Genomic DNA, 17,881 nt, shown 5'->3' with positions numbered 1-17,881 from the left:
GGTCGGTGTCTCAGAAACCCCAGGGCCTTGGGCTGCTCAGTGTCTTGTGTCTTTGGGGCCGGCAGTGATGCAGCTGGCTGTCTGCTTCATCTTTTCCAGTCTACTTCTGGCGAGGCCACACAGGAATCAAGTACAAGGAGCCAGTAGAGAGCTGCTCTGTGCATGCTGTGCACTGTGATGGAGTGGTGGACTGCAAGCTGAAGAGTGATGAGCTGGGCTGTGGTAAGCAGGCAGGGGATGGGTGTGTGTGTGTAGATGTGTGTGGATACATGCATGTGTGTATTCTTGTGACTGCAAATTCAAATGGGAGGCAATGGGCAGAGAATCAATGGATCTGTGTTCTAGCCACGGAAACCTTGTGTTTAAAGTCTGACCTTGAGTACTGTGTGACTTGGGCAAATCATTTACTTTCTCTGGGCTTCAGTCTTTGTGCTCCTCCTCTTTGCCTAGCATGTGACCTCTGACTTCCACCCCTACAGTTTCATGAAGGTCGGTTTGTAAGTGGCTGGCCTAGATGAGCACAGAAGCGTCAATGAGTTCTAGCTCTCAGTGGCTTTCACACGTGTTGTTTATACATAGTCCTGATGTGTCTGTGGGTGTATGTCCCATCCATTCTACCTGTGTGTTTATATTTGTCCTGGCCCATTATTGGACAACCATCTGTGACTGAACCTGTCTAATGAGCACTCAGTCAGATTGTAGACCTTATTCCCCTAGTCAGTCCCTCATTTGGGCATGTCACTGCCCTCTCAGAAGGACAGCTGGCAGTGTCTGCCTCTTCTCCCAAGAATGGTCCTCTGGGTCCTGTTGAATGGAGAGCTCTCTGGCCTGCTCCAGCCCCTTGCCTTGGCTCTGCCTTTATTGAATGTCTTGGGCTTCTAAGCACTAGCTGATGATCACCTCAGGGGCCAAGCTCCTGAGTATTACCCAGGCCTCAGCAAAGAGCCTCAGGATAGGAGCCTCTCAGAGCCTTACTCAATTCATTCCCCCAAAACTTGAGCTTCCTGGGGAAGCTCTGAGGACCCACTTTGTTCTTTTCTCACTCTGCAGTGAGGTTTGACTGGGACCAGTCTCTGCTTAAAGTCTACTCTGGGTCATCCCATCAGTGGATTCCTATCTGCAGTGACAGCTGGAACAACTCTTACTCTGTGAAGACCTGCCAACAACTGGGTTTTGAGAGGTAGGACTTTCCCCAGTGTTCTGGCTTCAGGGATGTCCCTGGCTCTTTGCAAAGTGCCTCAGGATCATTCATTGCAGAAAACTCATATTAAAAATATTCATGGGGACCAGAGTTGAGGTCACTGGCTCAGGGCACCCTTGAGTTATCTAATGTGACAGTGGTCCTGGGATGGGATCTTAAAGTCTGAGGCAAGCTATTTCTGTGAGGCCAAAGTAATTTTGTAGATCTGCAATAGGATTACACTCCCAAATGGTTCTCTTCATCAAAGCATACTTGTGCCCTTTATTACATTTAATGGTCATTGCATAGCCCTTTGAGGGGGATAGGCATTTGGGCAGGTCTTATCTTCTCACTTTTGGGAACTAGGAGCTCAGGCTATGCAAACCCTTCAGTGGACTTTGAGCTGTAGCACTCATGGCTTGAGCTAGAACTCATCAAATGGAAACAAAGTAGGCAGGTGTGGCCAGATAAAGTCCTAAGAATCTTTGCCTTTAAAGATTTTAAACAAAGAAGCTGAAGCTGGTAGGTGGAGGAAGGACAGGTAAACAATGACCTTCTGGCTTGAAGGAGTCCCATTTTGCAGGCCACACAGTCATCTCCATTCTCCCTTTTGACCTGAGTTTTCAAGCCAAATAGTTTTGAGGTTCATCAATGTGTGTGAGGTTGTGGGGAGAAAGTTTAAGATCTTACTGCAGGCTCTCTGTAGAACAGGGGTATCAAAGACATTTTCACTGGGGACTACATCAGTCTTGCAGTGTTGCCTCCAAAGGGCTGAATGTAATTTTAGGACTGTATAAATGCAACTACTCCTTAACAGTTAAGTGAGTGCTCAGTGCTGCTGCCAGGTAGAAACAAGGTTCTGGGACATATAAAACAAGGTGGAGGGCTGGATTCAGCCCCTGGGCCTTGTGTTTGCCAACTGTGCTGTAGAAGAAGCACCTAGGAAACCAGGTTTGGGGTCTAGGACTTAGAACTAGCTCTCTGTTCCTATCTCAGTCTCAAAGTTCCCATCTGTGGGAGGGGAATCTGGATCGTCCAATTGGAGGAGCATGGACATTTTAAATAATTAATTATGTGACATTATGCAAGTCTGAACCTCCCTTGGGCTTCAGTAGATAGAGTCATTTATTCAAAGAACATTCATTGAGCTTTTAATATGTGGCACCAGACACAAAGGAATAAGACTAGATTCTGCCCTTCAGGAACCTCCAGTATGATATGGGCAAGAGAGGCTTAAACCAATGATTGCAGCACAATGTCATGTGTAATGACAGAATATGGGTGAAGCTCTATGCACACAATGGAGAGTGTGCTGACTGCACTTGGAGGACAGCAGAGAATGGAGGAGCTCCTATGCAGAGGGACAGTGTATAAGGGTGTACTCTCATGCAAAAATGTACCATGTTCTGGAAATGCACACAAGTGCCATGTGCATAGTGGTCCATGGATCATTTACATCACAATGAGCTGGGGTTTGTTAAAATTTATCCAAATTCAGAATCTCTGGGATTATAACTTAGAACCTGCTTAGCAAACACCCTGAGGTGGTGCTTATCATTGTGGTCTGAGATCTAGCAAGTGGGCAAAAGGTTCTCAAACTTTCAAGTGCAAACGTTATGTTAGTGAGGGTCTTTAAGATACAGACTCTGGTTCAACAGGTCCAGCCAGGGTGGCGCTGCTGGTCCATGGATCACAGTTTGGATAGAAAAAGGCTAGATCAGTGTTTCTCAAACTTGAGTGTATATCTGCATCACCTGGAGAGGCTGTTAAAACACAGAATCAGACTTCCTGATACGATTGGTCTGGGGTATGGCCCAGGAATTCGCATTTTTGACAAATTCCTAGGAGGTGCTAACCACACTTTGAAAACTAACTGGGCTAATACATAGGGCTAGTGAAGGGTGGGGCAGGGGTGGGGCACTGTGGGGATTAGTGGGTGGGGCCAGACCTTATGGGGTCTTGACAGTCTCTGGCCCCTGTAAGCAGGACTGGTGGGACTCTGATGTGAGTTGGGGCCTGGGGGTGGGCTCTGTCTCTTAGGGAGCTTATTCTTCCCCACACCCACTGCTGCCCTTGTCTTCCCTTGCAGTGCTTACCGGACAACTGAGGTGGCCTACAGGGGTATGGCCAGCAGTTTCTCAATCTCTGAGTACAACTCCACCATCCAGGAAAGCCTCTACAGGTGTGGTGGGGCAGTCCAGGCTGCCTGTCTGTGAGTAGGGGAATAAGGGGGTCAGGAGATTTTGAAGTCAGGGAGCCCCTCTCCCATGGTCTTTCTGGGACTCAGCCTCCAGGAGTCCACAATGAATATAAGAAGCATCTCAGAAACAGAGCTCATTCACTACCTGCATTCTGACTTCTTACTGAGGCTTGCTGCAGAAAACACCTTGGGGTTAGAGGTGTTCCCAAGAGCTTACCTGGTGCCAGAGACAATTAATATAATTTGAGGACATCAGTCAGCTAGGTGTTTAGAGTAAGCACTGCTGCAAGGGGTGGGTTCTGGGTGGAGAGGTTGAGAAGTAGCAGGATAGGGCCAGGTGCCTCTGGTCAGGGGCAGGTGGCCCATCTGGGAGGCACCAGCCTCCTTCTGAGCCTCCTCATCATGTGTCATCTTTGCACCACAGCCCTGAGCTTGTCTCAGCTCCACTGAGGGGGGAGTTAGTGGGGGTGGCTCCACAAGGTAGCAGCATTTACCTTGGGATACAAGAGAGGAAACAAGGCTCTAAGAAGAGAAGGAATGGGAGGTCAGGGAAGTGAAGCAGCTGCATCTTGGACGCCTGCTTCGTGCCAGGTGATTTGCATGCAACATTGCTGGTGAGCACCAAGGAACTCTGATGTAGTGTTAGGCTGCCTGTTTAGTTGTGGAAAGATTCTGGGACAACAGTCATGAGTTCAAAGGATATGAATCTAGACAATGTGTGTAATCTGCCACTGGAAAATGAGGGGTTTGGGGAGGAGTGGAGTTGGTTTGCATCTAGCAGTTTCTATTCATATAGAAAAAGCACTGGAAGAGTCAGCACCCACTAGGAGGGAGAAGGTCAGAATCTCCACTTTCTTGTGCAAAAGAAATAAGGTAGGAACTGAGCAGGATTCAGTGAGGAAAAGCTTCTTAGAGGAGGTGGCTAATACACCCTCTCTCACCTTCTGCCTTTTCTCCTACAGGTCTGAGTGCCCTTCCCAGCGGTATGTCTCTCTTCAGTGTTCCCGTAAGAAGATGCTTTTGCTACTGAATTGTGGCCTGTGGGGGCTGGGAGTCAGGGGCAGAGCGGTGGGACCTCTCTGAGAGAGATGGCTGGCCCTGGGAGACCACCAAGAAGAGGGATTTAGCCAGCAGGTCTGCTTCAGGGCCAGGATTCCTGGGAGGCACTGGGGCAGTTTGAGCATAGCATTTTCCTTTCTCCTGACTCCTCATCTCAGCAACTTCACTCATGCCAAAGAATCTATTCAAATCTTCTGGATTCTGGGCAGGGGGCAGAGGATTGAAAGAGCAGGTCTGGGCCCACTTAAATCTCCTATATCAATCAATAGACAAAGAACTAGGTCTACAGTCAACATTTACTGGGCATATTCTCTGTGCATGACGCTGTGCCTGTTGCATTTAATTCTCATGAGGCGTGTACTATTATTGTCCACTAACTGAAAAGAGACAAATGTTTACTTTGCTTAAGGACAGACCTCTGGAAGGTAAGGAACTGGTATCTGACCAATGGTCTGATCCCTAATCCTAAATTGTTCATTGGTCCACAAGTGTGCTGTGTTCTCAGTAATGACGAGTGAGAATAGTCCTCTGAGCAGACCAAGCATACGGTGCTATGGTTGGAGTGCCACCTCTTAGGCCACCTCTAGTTCCTCACTCTTTTCCCCCTTCAAAGAGAAAAGAACACACATCCGAACAAACTCCAAGGGCTGCCTTTCTAGCCCATGATTTTAGGGAGCTGACTCACTTCAGAAAATGTTTACAAATGTTCCCTGGGATGAATGGTCTCCAACAGTACTAAATAACCCATTGAGGAACCATGTGGGTACAAACCCACCTGTGCATCATTGGGAGTTTATCTCTCCTTTGATTTTGTTTTCTTTTGGAGGTGATAGAGATCCCCTCACAGTGCTTATGAATTCAGGCTTATGGTAGAGTTGATCTGCTTTCCCGAGCTCCTGACAGTGGTCCCAAGATTTACCACTGTAACCCTAATGCCTGGCACAATATCAGGTACTTAGTAAGAATTTGTTGAATTTTTGAAAGAATGAATGAGTAAGAGAAAAGAACAACTGGCTTAGGATCAAACTTCCCACTGGGTGACTCCACAAAGCTGGCCACCATATGGGACCTCTGCTTTGGAGGAAACAGTTGTGCCATATCAGATTAAGTGAACAAAGTGGTATCCATGAGTGGGTGTGTGCCCTCGCTGCCCTCGCCTGCCTGGGCCCAGGGAGCATGGCAGGGCTCTGAGAAAAGCAGAGCTCATGGTTCATCTCTTCTGCTTCTCCCCCTAGACTGTGGACTCAGGGCCATGACTGGGCGGATTGTGGGAGGGGCACTGGCCCCAGAGAGCAAATGGCCTTGGCAAGTCAGTCTGCACTACGGCACCACCCACATTTGTGGGGGCACACTGATCGACACCCAGTGGGTGCTCACTGCTGCCCACTGCTTCTTTGTGTAAGTACCTTAGGGGTCAGGTGATGTGATGCTGTGGGGGTTCCAGATCACCAGGAAGGGCTGATGGCAGATTGGCTTCTTTCTCCACAAAGGAGAGCTTGGTGTGAGGTTACCCCTCCTCTCTGCAGTGGGCCAGGTGGCCTTGGCCATAATTTTGTAGTAGATACTTGGTTCTGGGAGTATAAGTTGGTGGTACTTGATCTGAGATAGGCCCAGAATGAGAAAAAGCTTTTGTTTGATGGTCCCTAGTGAGAGGGAGGCAGGCAGAAAGAAGGACTTGGGAGCTTGTCCCTGAAGAACAGGCTGAAATAGAGTCATTGGGTTTGTTGCTGCTGGTTTCTGTACCTGGAATTTATAGGGAGGAACCCATGAAAATCAGGACCACTGACCCAAAAACTGAGGGATAGGGATTATGGGGACGGGTTGCAGTGCAGCTAGCTTCTGAGTCACTAGCCAGGCTTGTCCCTTTGAGCTGATGGGCAGGAAAGGGCTGTAGAGAACAGGATTCAGGGGCTTGCCCAGGAATGAGTCTTCATTCAGTGACTGTCCTGTCTAAAACTTTCTGCTGAGGATAATACTGAGATGTGTACTGCCCACCTTATTTTATCTTTGGTGGTGCACAGAGGAGGCTGTGGGGTGACTGCTAACAGAAATCCTATTCATTTCCTCCCCCTTTCTATTGTAAGGTGCAGAGCAGCGAGTTTAGAATGGCTTTTTTTGGAGGCAGGAGATTGTTTAAGACCCCAGAGTTAAGATGGAGGGCTCCCACAGGAGGTCATTTCATCCATCCCCCTGCCTCCAAACTGGTGCTCAGAGGGCAGCTCCCTGTGTGTAGCATATGCTGCCAGTGGGCTATTTCAGGCAGGTAACAGCATCATGCTCTCCTACGGCTCTTGCAGGACTCGGGAAAAGATCCTGGAGGGCTGGAAGGTGTATGTGGGCACCAACAACCTGCACCAGCTGCCTGAGGCAGCCTCCATCTCCCAGATCATCATCAATGGCAACTACACTGATGAGCAGGATGACTACGACATTGCCCTCGTGCGCCTCTCCAAGCCCCTGACCCTGTCTGGTAAGTAAACCAATTCCTGTCACACCCCATTCTGGCGCATCCTGGAGGCCCTTGGGGCCCATCCCTTGCACTTGGTAGCATCTGTCAGCCCATCTTGGGGTCCCAGAACTTCAGCATGGTGGGAATCTGACTCAGAAATCACTTCATGGAACATCTCTATTTTACAATTAGAGAAACTGAAGCCCAAAGGTTGGAAATATTTTGATAAGTTTGCCCTGAATGACACAACTTAACATTTCAAGTTGGTGACAGAACCAGGGCTTGGAAATAATATAATCAATATAAATAAATCAAAAAATTTCACTGGTATTCATTGAGCACTTAACAGGAGCCAGACACTGTGATAGGCATAGTATGTCTATGATTTCATTTACTCTTCACAACCAATCCTGTGGAACAAGTACTATTATTAGCTTTAGTTTATATAAGAGGAGGTGGAGCTTTAGAGAGAGTATCACCAGAGGCCAGAGTAATAAGTGGCAACTCCAGGTTTCTACAATTCCCAAACGAGGCTCCTCCCACTCAGCTCTTGGCTGGCAAGTTGCTACCACTGCAGTTGAGAACACAAGATAAACCACATTCAAACAACCAATTGCCATGAAGTTGGAGATAAGGACCAAATGAGGCTTCACAGAAGAAATGCTATCAAAGTTCTCAGGAGACCAAAGAAGGCTTTGTTCATTAATTCGTTTGCTCATTTTTTCACTTATCAAATGTCAAGGATCTAATTTTTAGTGGGCTCTGGATTTCTGATCGCAAGTACAATATAGTGGGTTACACACACGAGGACAGCCAGTGGAGGCCAATGATGAAATGCTGAAAGGAGCTGGGGGAACCCTGGTGGCTCTGATGGGGTCAAGTAATCAGTCTTGGAGGATAGAGTCTTTTCTGGCATAGGAAATTGGAAGGGTTTCTGGTTAGTCCAGTCTTTTTATGCTCTGGGCCTACCAGCTGGTCTTTCCTGCCACTTTAATTATGGAGTCAGCGTCAGTGAGTCAGAGTAGTTAGTTAGTTCTTCAGACTGGTGTGAGGAGGAGGAAACCTTGGCAGAGCTTAGTTGGCCAGGGCTGTCCCAGAGCTACACCCATCTGAACCATGCCCACTAATGAGCAAGACCTTTGTTCTCTTCCTGCTCCCTCAAGCCTTGTCTGTGGAGCCTGGGACTATAAAGTGTGGGGTGCTCCCCTGCTCCTGGCCTGCCTCTCATGCACACATGAAAGGGAGCAGTTAGTCTGTAGGACCAGAACAGACCTTTCCAACCTTTTAAAACCATCTCCACATTCTGATATGCCCCTGGGCAGGAATCACAGCTCAGATTTATGTAGTCCTGTGGTCAGACCATGTGACCTGACTTTTGGTTTAGAAATCAGGACAATTTTCCTATACTCATATGGCAGGCCAAGCACTTTGAAGACACGGAACTATCTGACAACACTTGTGAAAACTCATTGGTAAATTTAATTTTCCCATAACATAGTGAAATATATAACAGTTACTTATGTTTAAGACTGTGTCACAAAAATAGGCAGGTAATATTTTAAGAAGTCATGTTTTGCATTTTTTGTTAATTAATTGATACTGTCCTTTCATTTTTTTCCTTTTTATTTTATTGATTTGCCATTACAGTTGTCCCATTTCCCCCCTTCATTCCCCTCCACCCTGCACACCCCTCCCCTACCATCCCCCCCTTTAGTTTATGTCCATGTGTCACAAGTTCTTTAGATTCTACATTTCCTATACTATTCTTGCCCTCCCCACTGTCTATTTTCTACCTACCATTTATGCTACTTATTCTCTGTACCATCTCCACGCTTCTCCTCCTCCCACTCCCCTGTTGCTAACCCTCCATGTGATCTCTATTTCCATGGTTCTGTTCCTGATCTAGCTGTCCTCTTAGATTGCTTTTGTTTTAGGTGTGGTTGTTAATAACTGAGTTTGCTGTCCTTTCACTGTTCATATTTTTTATCTTCTTTTTCTCAGATAAGTCTCTTTAACATTTCATATAATAAGCTCTTGGTGATGATGAACTCCTTAAACTTGACCTTATCTGAGAAGCACTTTACCTGCCCTTTCATTCTAAATGAAAGCTTTGCTGGATAGAGCAATCTTGGATATAGGTCCTTGCCTTTCATGACTTGGAATACTTCCTTTCAGCCCCTTCTTGCCTGGAGGGTCTCTTTGGAGAAATCAGCTGACAGTCTGATGGGAACTCCTTTGTAGGTGACTATCCCCTTATCTCTTGCTGCTTCTAGAATTCTCTCCTTCATTTTAATCTTGGCTAATGTAATGATGATGTGCCTTGGTGTGTTCCTTCTTGGGTCCAACTTTTTTGGGACTCTCTGAGCTTCCTGGACTGACTGAAAGTCTATTGCCTTTGCCAGATTGGGGAAGTTCTCCTTTATTATTTGTTCATATAAGGTTTCCACTTGTTGCTCTTCCTCTTCCCCTTCTGGTACCCCTACAATTCAAATGTTGGAACATTTAAAGATGTCCTAGAGGTTCCTAAGCCTCTCCTCATTTTTTTGAATTCTTGTTTCTCATTCTTTTCTCTTTCTTTCTTTCTTTCTTTCTTTCTTTCTTTCTTTCTTTCTTTCTTGTCCACTCCCTTGATTTGAATCTTAGTTTCCTTTCCATCACTATTGGTTTCCTGTGCATTTCCCTTCATTTCAATTAGTTTAGCCTTCATTTGTTCCTCTAATTTGTGACTAAAATCAGCCAGTTCTGTGAGTATCCTGATCACCAGTGTTTTGAACTGTGCATCTGATAGGTTGGCTATCTCTTGGTTGCTCAAAGCCCGCTCTGGGGCTTTGATTTGTTCTTCTGTTTGAGCCATAATGTTTTGGTCTGTTGGTGCCCATTATGTATGAGGGGCGGAGCCTTAGGTGTTCACCAGGGTGGGGCAGCCCAGGTTGCTGGGTTGTGACGTATGTGGGGGCAGGGTCAGAGAGGGGCAATGGCATTTTTTCCATGCTCCCTCAGATTTCAGTCCCCTCTGCTGTCCCCTTTGCTCAAGCAAACCTAGCCCTCTTGGTGCCAGCTCCTGGGTATGTGGGCCTGTGCATACTCCAGAACCCAGTTGGTCTCTCCAATGAACTCTCTGTGAGCGTGGGAGCTTCTCCCAGCACCTCAACCCTGAGAGTTTTTCCAATTGGTGCTTTTAGGCTTTAATTCCCCTCGCTGGGGCCCTGGCCTGCACCATCTGTCTCACTCCTCACTCCTTTGCCTGGTTTATCTGCATGTGAATGTGTGACCGCAGTCAGCCAGCTGCCTTGCGCCCTCACTCATCCGCTGGTTGCCACCCCATGCCCGGGATCTACTAACAGCCACCTGCATGCCTGGGTTGGTCTGGTCCAGCCGCTTTTTCCTGCAAGACCCTGCTCCACCAGCTGCTGACTCCACCCCTCTTACCAGTCTGGATGAATGGTTCATTGTCAGACTTCGGTACAGTTCAGTTTTCCATGTTTTGGTTGTGTTTTTGATACTAAAACTTTGTTGTCTTTAAACTTGGTTATGAAAGGAGGCACAGTATTTCCACCTACACCTTCATCTTGGCCAGAAGTCCTGATACTGTCCTTTCATTTATTTTTTGTTTACTCTCTAGCAGACAGGTATGTTAGTACTAATAGTTAAATCCCAAATTATAGGAGAATTTAACATTTATTCTCCCTCCCTCCTTTTCTCTCTCTTGTTTTAAGTATATTTTATTGATGCTATTACAGTTGTCCCAATTTTCCCCTCTGTTCCTCCTCCATCTGGTACCCTCCTTCCCTCCAGCAATCCCACTCCTTAGTTCATGTCTATGAGTCATGCATGTAATTTCTTCAACTACTCCATTTCCTATACTGTTCTTAATATCCCCCTGGTATTCCGTACCTACCAATTATGCTTCTTAATCCCTGCACCTTTTCCCCCATTTTCCCCCTGCCAGCTGATTACCTTTCAAACGGTCTCTATATCTATGATTCTGTTCCTGTTCTGGTCATTTGCTTAGTTTGTTATTTTAGATTCAATTGTTGATAGTTGTGAATTTGTTGCCATTTTAATGTTCATAGTTTTGATCTTCTTTTTCTTAAATAAGTCCCTTTAACCTTTCACGTAACAATGGCTTGGTGATGATGAATTCCTTTAGCTTTACCTTGTCTGGGAAACACTTTATCTGCCCTTCCATTCTAAATGATAGCTTTGCTAGATAGAGTAATCTTGAATGTAGGTCCTTGCTTTTCATCACTTTGAATACTTTTTGTCAGTCCCTTCTTGCCTGCAAAGTTTCTTTTGAGAAATCAGCTGATAGTCTTCTGGGAACTTTTTTGTAGGTAACTGTCTCCTTTTCTCTTGCTGCTTTTAAGATTCTTTTTTTATCTTTAACCTTTGGCATTTTAATTATGATGTGTTTTGGTGTGGTCCTCTTTGGGTCCAATTTGGAACTCTCTGTGTCTCCTGGATTTGGATGTCTATTACCTTCACCAGATTAGGGAAGCTTTCTTTTATTATTTTTTCAAATAAGTTTTCAACGTCTTGCTTTTCCTTTTCTTTTTCTGGCATTCCTATGATTCAGATGTTGGCACTTTTGGAGATATTCCAGAGTCTTCTTATACTCTCCTTGTTTTTTTAATTCTTGTTTCTTTCTTCTGTTCCAGTTGAATGTTTACTTCTTTCTCGTGTTCCAAATCATTGATTTGAATCCTGGCTTCCTTCCCTTCAATGTTTGTTCCCTGTACATTCTTCTTTATTTCACTTAGTGTAGCTTTCATTTCTTCCTTTATGTTTTTGCCATACTTAGTGATTTCTCTGAGCATCCTGATCACCACTAGTATTTTAAGTTTTGAATGTGATGGGTTGGCTATCTCTCCTTCATTTAGTTCTTTTTCTGGGTTTTTGTTCTGTTCTTTCATTTGGGCCATATTTCTTTGTCTCCCCAATTTGGCAGCCTCCCTTGTTTGTTTCTGTGTATTAGGTAGAGCTGCTTTCATTCCTGTCTAAGAGCACCTGTTACATTGTATGGGGAGGAGCCTTAGGTAATTGCCAGTGCAGGGCAACCCATTTCACTGCTTTGTGGTTCTGTGTGGGGTAGAGAGGGATCAGAGAGGGGATAATAATGCTGCCTGGCTTCTGAGGGTTTGCCTGACATTTGCCCCATTTCCAGTCACTTCACCCACTCCCCATCTACAGCTGGCACCCTTCCAACTGTTTCCCTAGTGTTGAATTCCAGAATAGGTGGGTTTGCATACATTTTAAGACTATGCAGTCCCTTTAAATGGACTCTCTTGAGTACCTGGCACTTTTTTCCCATGGCCACAACCCCCACTGCTGTTTCCAGCCAGAAGTTATGAGGCTTTCTCTTCCCGGAGCTAGGAACTTGGGTTGCACCATCTGGCCTGGGGCTGGGATCATTTGCTCCCAAGGTATCCCTCCTGATTTTTATCCACCCCACATGGAAGTGGGACAACCTGTTCTGCTGCTGCCTCTTTGTGTCACACTGTATCTTCTACATCGCAGCTCCCTGTCTGTGCCCCTCCTACTTATCTGTATGAATATGGCTTCTTTAAATCCTTGGTTGTTGGACTTTCATATAGTTCCATTTTCTGGCAGTTCTGGGTGTTTTTTTTGTTTTGAGGTTAGTTGTGATCCTTCTTCCAGTTGTACAAGGAAGCAAAGCCTGTATATCTATGGCTCTGTCTTGACCAGAAGTCTGTCTCTCTCTTTCAAAGTTTCTTGAGCACTTGTAGTATAGGTGCAGGAAGCTACAATGGATGAACAATTGAGAACATGGCAAACATTCCATCTATCAATTAGCATTTTCTTTTTGCAGATGAGCTTTGGTGGGCAATGCCCTAGTCCATCTAGGAATACCAGTCCTCAGAGAGCTTATTAAGTGACATGCAACGGTATCAGCACCTTCTAACTGTATCTGAGCAGGGGAGCAAGTGAGCAGTGATTCTTTTGTGTGCCTCAAGGGATATATCCTTCTTGCTGGGAGAGATTGTCTTGCCCTGGAGGGAGAGCTTCAGGCCTTGGTTAGCCAGCAGGGCCCTCCCCAGACTAGGCTGAACACTCCACTGAGACACCATGGCCATAATACCTGGGTTTAGCCTGATGGACAGGTAGGGGAAAGGTGCAGCCAGAAGAGCCACTCTCAGTGAGGAAAGACCCTCAGTCACCCAGTACTGATTGGGTACAGGGGAGCTTCCAAGCCATATGCATCTGTCCACATGATACCAACTGAAATAAGAATGTTTGGGGGAAGTCTGGTAGTATCATGAAGGCTGGAAGGTCAAGATAAAGTGATTAATCAGTCTGAGGCCCTGGAAGATTCAGAACTACTCTGGGGACAAGGAGGAAGCTTCTAGGTCATTGGTGCTCCTATCCCTCCATTACCCTCACCAAAACCTCCATCCTTGTGCCTTCCTATGTCTTGGGTTCTTATTGCAGCTCACATCCACCCTGCCTGCCTCCCCATGCATGGACAGACCTTCGGCCTCAATGAGACCTGCTGGATCACAGGCTTTGGCAAGACCAAGGAGACAGATGGTAAGAGCCAGAGATGCTTGACTATGTGTGTGTGTGACTGTATACATGTATATCTGTGTAGAGTGTGTGGGGGCGATGTGTCAAAGTAGATAGATAAGGGCCTAACTAATGAGGGTTCAGGTATATAACTTTATGGGCCTGGTTGTGAATATATACCTGCATATATGTCAAAGTAGTTACTGTGAAATGCCCCCCAGCCAAGATCACCAGGAAAACATCTATAGTTAAACAAGTTGGGTTCATTGCTTACTGCAATGAGGGAGAACACATGCCATGGAGAATCATGGTACATTTCAATAAGAGGTGTTAGAAAAAACCCAGCACAGAACTTGGGTGGTTGGAGGGGGTCCAAAGAAGAGGAGCATTGCTTTAGATTAGATGCTTTTAGGGAGCAAGATAATTCTATGATTGAGTCTCTAAATAATCCCACCTAGAACTTGTAAATAGACTGGATCTAAGTTGACATCAGTGAAGGAGCAGCAAAGCAGCAACCCACCCCTATTGGCTGGGAGGGGTGTTTGGTATTGTTGTGGGTTGCACAGTGACCTACCTTATTTTCCTTTATGCTTAACCAGATAACGAAATGGATTTGTTTTGCTTCAGTTCATCATGGTCATAGAGTAGCCTTGTCTGACATCGGCTCTGTAGGATTATTTATACATGCCAAGAGAGTGCCATGGCCTGTCTGGCCCACTGTGAGACTCAGGCCCTTGCTCAGTGCGATGAAGTACTGATTGGCCAGGGAGTAGTTTCTTCTGATCTTGGCTTCATAATGAACTCATTTTCTGACTATGGGCAAGTCAGTTCTGTAGCCCTGAAATTCTCCATCTGTAAATGGATTAATTATACCCCTTTAGGGCACATAGTTACTAAAAACAAATGAAGTAACATATTGGACCATGCTTAGAATGCAGAAAAGCACTGTGCAACATGCAAGGTAGCCTAATAGGCTGTAAGTTTGTCCATGTCTGTGTATGTCTTAGTTATATGTAGTGAGCTGTGTCTGGTATGAGAGTATGTGTGCCCATATATCCTGGGTGGCCAAATACAGAAACAGTGCCTTCCATTCAAAGGAAGCTGTGAGTTTGGGTCCTGAGATTAGTGGCTAGAAGACCATGAAGCAGACCAGAGTCTTTATCCTTTTCCATCCTCTCTGTCCTTTCCGCATTTCACTGCAGAGAAGACATCCCCCTTTCTCCGGGAGGTGCAGGTCAGCCTCATAGACTTTCGGAAGTGCAATGACTACTTGGTCTATGACAGTTACCTTACCCCAAGGATGATGTGTGCCGGGGACCTTCGGGGAGGCAGAGACTCCTGCCAGGTGAGGCTGCTTTTGGGTAGGGATTAGGTTCCAGGACCCCAGGGGAATGAGGGAAGGCTGAGCTGTTGGGGTCAGAGTGGGAATAAGGTGTACATTATTTCCTGCTCAAGAATCGCTTCTCCTACCCTGCTGATGTGCATGCTCTCCCCTGTAGGGAGACAGTGGGGGGCCCCTCGTCTGTGAGCAGAACAACCGCTGGTACCTGGCAGGAGTCACCAGCTGGGGAACAGGCTGCGGCCAGAGAAACAAACCTGGTGTGTACACTAAAGTGGCAGAACTCCTCCCCTGGATATACAGCAAGATGGAGGTGAGAGTCTGTGTGGGGCACTAGCTGAGCACGTGAGGAACTTCCAAAGGAAGTGTGCCTGGAAGAGGGCCCAGGCTCTCCCCCAGGGTCTTAGCAGGGATTCCCTCACAGCCTTCTGTTACAGGGTGTTCACAAAGTACAGAAGACCAGGATAGGACAGGAGTCAAATATCAGGCCAGCCATAGCTTCCTGTGTTCCTTTCCCTCCTCTTCCTTTGGCAGAATAGAGCTCAGAGGGTTGCAAAGGGGTGGGCCAAGTGTTGCTGGCCCCAGTATAGCTCCTGTCCTGGTGATGGCTGAGTTGTGAGTTCACACAAGCCACTGACAGTAGGAAGCCTCTCCTTTACAGGAAGTGATTCAATGTGGAAGTGAGAGTCAGGAAGTGGAGATTCACACCCCCTCTGCTGACCCATTTCAGCCCCTTTCTTCCCTTAGCCTGCCGTCTAAGCCGTAAAGCAGAAATACTATGTCCTTTCCTTCTTTACTGGGCCAAGGGCACAACAGTGGAGAGCTCAGATGTGGACAGGTGAAGGCTGCCAAGTCTCTCAAAACCTGCTTCCATCATTTTATCTTTGCTTCCCCTATTCTCTGAGGGGCAGTGATAGGTAACAGGTGGATTGAATTTTAGTTTCTGAGTCCCCATCTTTATGTCTGGTTTCTGGGCCATCCAGCTCACCCTCATTGTGTTCTCCCTGTTCTCTTCCTCAGAGTGAGGGGCGCCTCCAGAAATCTTAAGTGTCCTGCTCTACCTCACAGCACTGGCTGCTATAGACTCTGGCCAAAGCGACTGGGCCATCCGCAACATCATCTGGGCTAAAGGCTACCAGACACTTTCATTACTGCCTCTTCCACTATCTTCTGCCTCTGAATATGCAATGTGCATGTGCATGTGTGCATATGTGTGTGTATGTGATTGCTCTCCCAAGGTCTTCAGAAACCAGAATCGCCATCAGCTCTTTTCAAGCCCCAGGCTGAAAATAATAACCTGAAAACAACAGTTTGAAGACAACACAACACCATGGAGACACCTACAGGTGTGTTCATAATGGATGGAGGGACTAGAGCCCAAGGAAGAGCCTGGAAGGTCGCGTCAAGAATTCTTGCTTCTCTGACCTCAACTTGGAGACTAGCCCAGAATGGGCAGCCACTCAGCAGTCCTGGTAGCATCAGTGCTGTCCAGGGACAGCAACAGCTTTTGCTGGAGTGCCTGGACTGTCCCTAGTAGGGAGATATCTCTGTTGACATTACAAGCATCCTGTTTTCTCCAACCTCCCGATAGTGCTGTGTATGTGGAGAAGCGACTGCACTGTGGCTGGCCATGTTCACTCCTGTGAACAGGGCTCATTGTTCCTATTTGGTCACAGGCTGTTGGGGGTGTGTTTATTTCATTTTATTTTATTTTTATATTTAATAAACAGAAGTAGAAGTATTTTTAAAGATTCTCCAAAACTTTCTAGAGCTAGGAGAGCTAGCATCAGTCACCCCAAGAACTCCAAGGGACAAGTGGAAGCTGTGCCACTCTCGACTCCTGTGGAATGTTCTTGGCCTCAAGGGACTGAAGTGGCTCCTTTGAGATACTCAGGGAAGTCAATCCTCATTGGAGCTAGTGGGAAAATCAAGGACAGAGAGAACCAAGTTGTTACTATATTCAAGGGCTATAACCAGCCATGAAGAAGTGTTTCTTCTTGTGTCCCCCAGAAGCTGGGAAAATCCAGGTGGGCCATCATCCCTTATTCTTAGTGCTGCCTCGGGACTTAATAATTTCTCCTCAGCTTTCTCCGCCTTTTAATTTCTCAGTTGTTTCAGAAACATAGTACCAATATTAAAATCGCCATAGAGAGAAAGTTGACACTGTCCTCAGGCCCTGCAAAGAGTCCTTCTGAAGGATTCCAGTTGCCCTGCTCCTGCAGGTCATCAGTGTGCCTAGCCTCCAGCTAAAGGCCTGAACCTTCCCCAGCCTTGGTGCACAGACCCATTCTCCTCACTTTTCATGGGCCTATCTATGACCCCCAGAGGCAGGGTCCAAGCAGATCAGCCCAGCCTAGCCCAGCCCAGGCAAGGTAGGTCACCACTTGGGGGAAAGATTGCCCTGGAAAAGTAGGCTGAAATTGCCTAGTGGCTGGACAGAATCTGAGGGGCTGGTTACATGTCACAAAGGCTGGGGAGTTCAGGGAGGGCAACATTGACTTTCACAGCAGCCCCCAGCAATGATCTTCAGCAATAAATGTGTGACCTAAATTTTAAAAAAACTTTTTATTTATTAATTTGAGAGAGAGAGAGAGAGAGAGACATTGATTTGCTTTTCAATTTATTTGTTGTTCCACAAGAATCATCAATTGATTCTTTAATGTGCCCTGACCAGGAACTGAACCTGCAAACTTTCAGTTCATAGGACAATGCCCAACCAACTGAGCTACATTGACCTGGGCATGAGTAGATACTAGTCTTTGTTGGATATTTGATTTGCAAGTATTTTCTCCCTATGTGGCTTATCTTTTTATTCTCTTAATTTTGTCCTTATGGAGCAAAAATTTTAATTTAATAAATTTCAGTTTATCATGTTTTTCCTTTTGAATTGCCTTAAGAACTCTGCCAAATTCAAGCTCATAAAGATTTTCTCTTAAGAATTTTATTATTCTATGTTTTACATTAGAAGCTATGATCCATTTTGAGTTAAATTTTGGATACTATTGAGGTAGAGATTGAGGTTCATTTTTTGTTTGTTTTTAAATGGATGTCTAGTTGTTCCAGCACAATTTGTTAAGAGACTATACTTTCCCATCAAAAATCAATTGAACATTTTGTGTGGGCATATTT

The 17,881-nt window shown here is 46.1% G+C and overlaps 1 protein-coding gene across 1 annotated transcript in view; it reads left to right on the top strand.

Moving 5' to 3' along the window:
* Nucleotides 1–16,430, top strand: part of TMPRSS13 (transmembrane serine protease 13) — a 92,423-nt gene extending 75,993 nt beyond the window's left edge. The window contains exons 5-14 of the mRNA XM_037147304.2: nt 100–222; nt 1,051–1,180; nt 3,270–3,362; nt 4,343–4,386; nt 5,675–5,837; nt 6,737–6,909; nt 13,339–13,437; nt 14,616–14,758; nt 14,913–15,065; nt 15,773–16,430. Of these exons, the coding sequence (XP_037003199.2) occupies nt 100–222; nt 1,051–1,180; nt 3,270–3,362; nt 4,343–4,386; nt 5,675–5,837; nt 6,737–6,909; nt 13,339–13,437; nt 14,616–14,758; nt 14,913–15,065; nt 15,773–15,799 (1,148 nt within the window). The 3' untranslated portion in view covers nt 15,800–16,430. The remainder of the gene's footprint in view (nt 1–99; nt 223–1,050; nt 1,181–3,269; nt 3,363–4,342; nt 4,387–5,674; nt 5,838–6,736; nt 6,910–13,338; nt 13,438–14,615; nt 14,759–14,912; nt 15,066–15,772) is intronic.
* The last annotated feature ends 1,451 nt before the right edge of the window (nt 16,431–17,881 follow it).

This window comes from Artibeus jamaicensis, unplaced genomic scaffold, assembly GCF_021234435.1.
Source record: "Artibeus jamaicensis isolate MK-2021 breed Jamaican fruit bat unplaced genomic scaffold, CSHL_Jam_final contig_196, whole genome shotgun sequence".
Classification (NCBI taxonomy): Eukaryota; Metazoa; Chordata; class Mammalia; order Chiroptera; family Phyllostomidae; genus Artibeus; species Artibeus jamaicensis.
The sequence above is the reverse complement of the archived record's forward strand: the minus strand, read 5'-3'. Positions and strand labels throughout refer to the sequence as shown.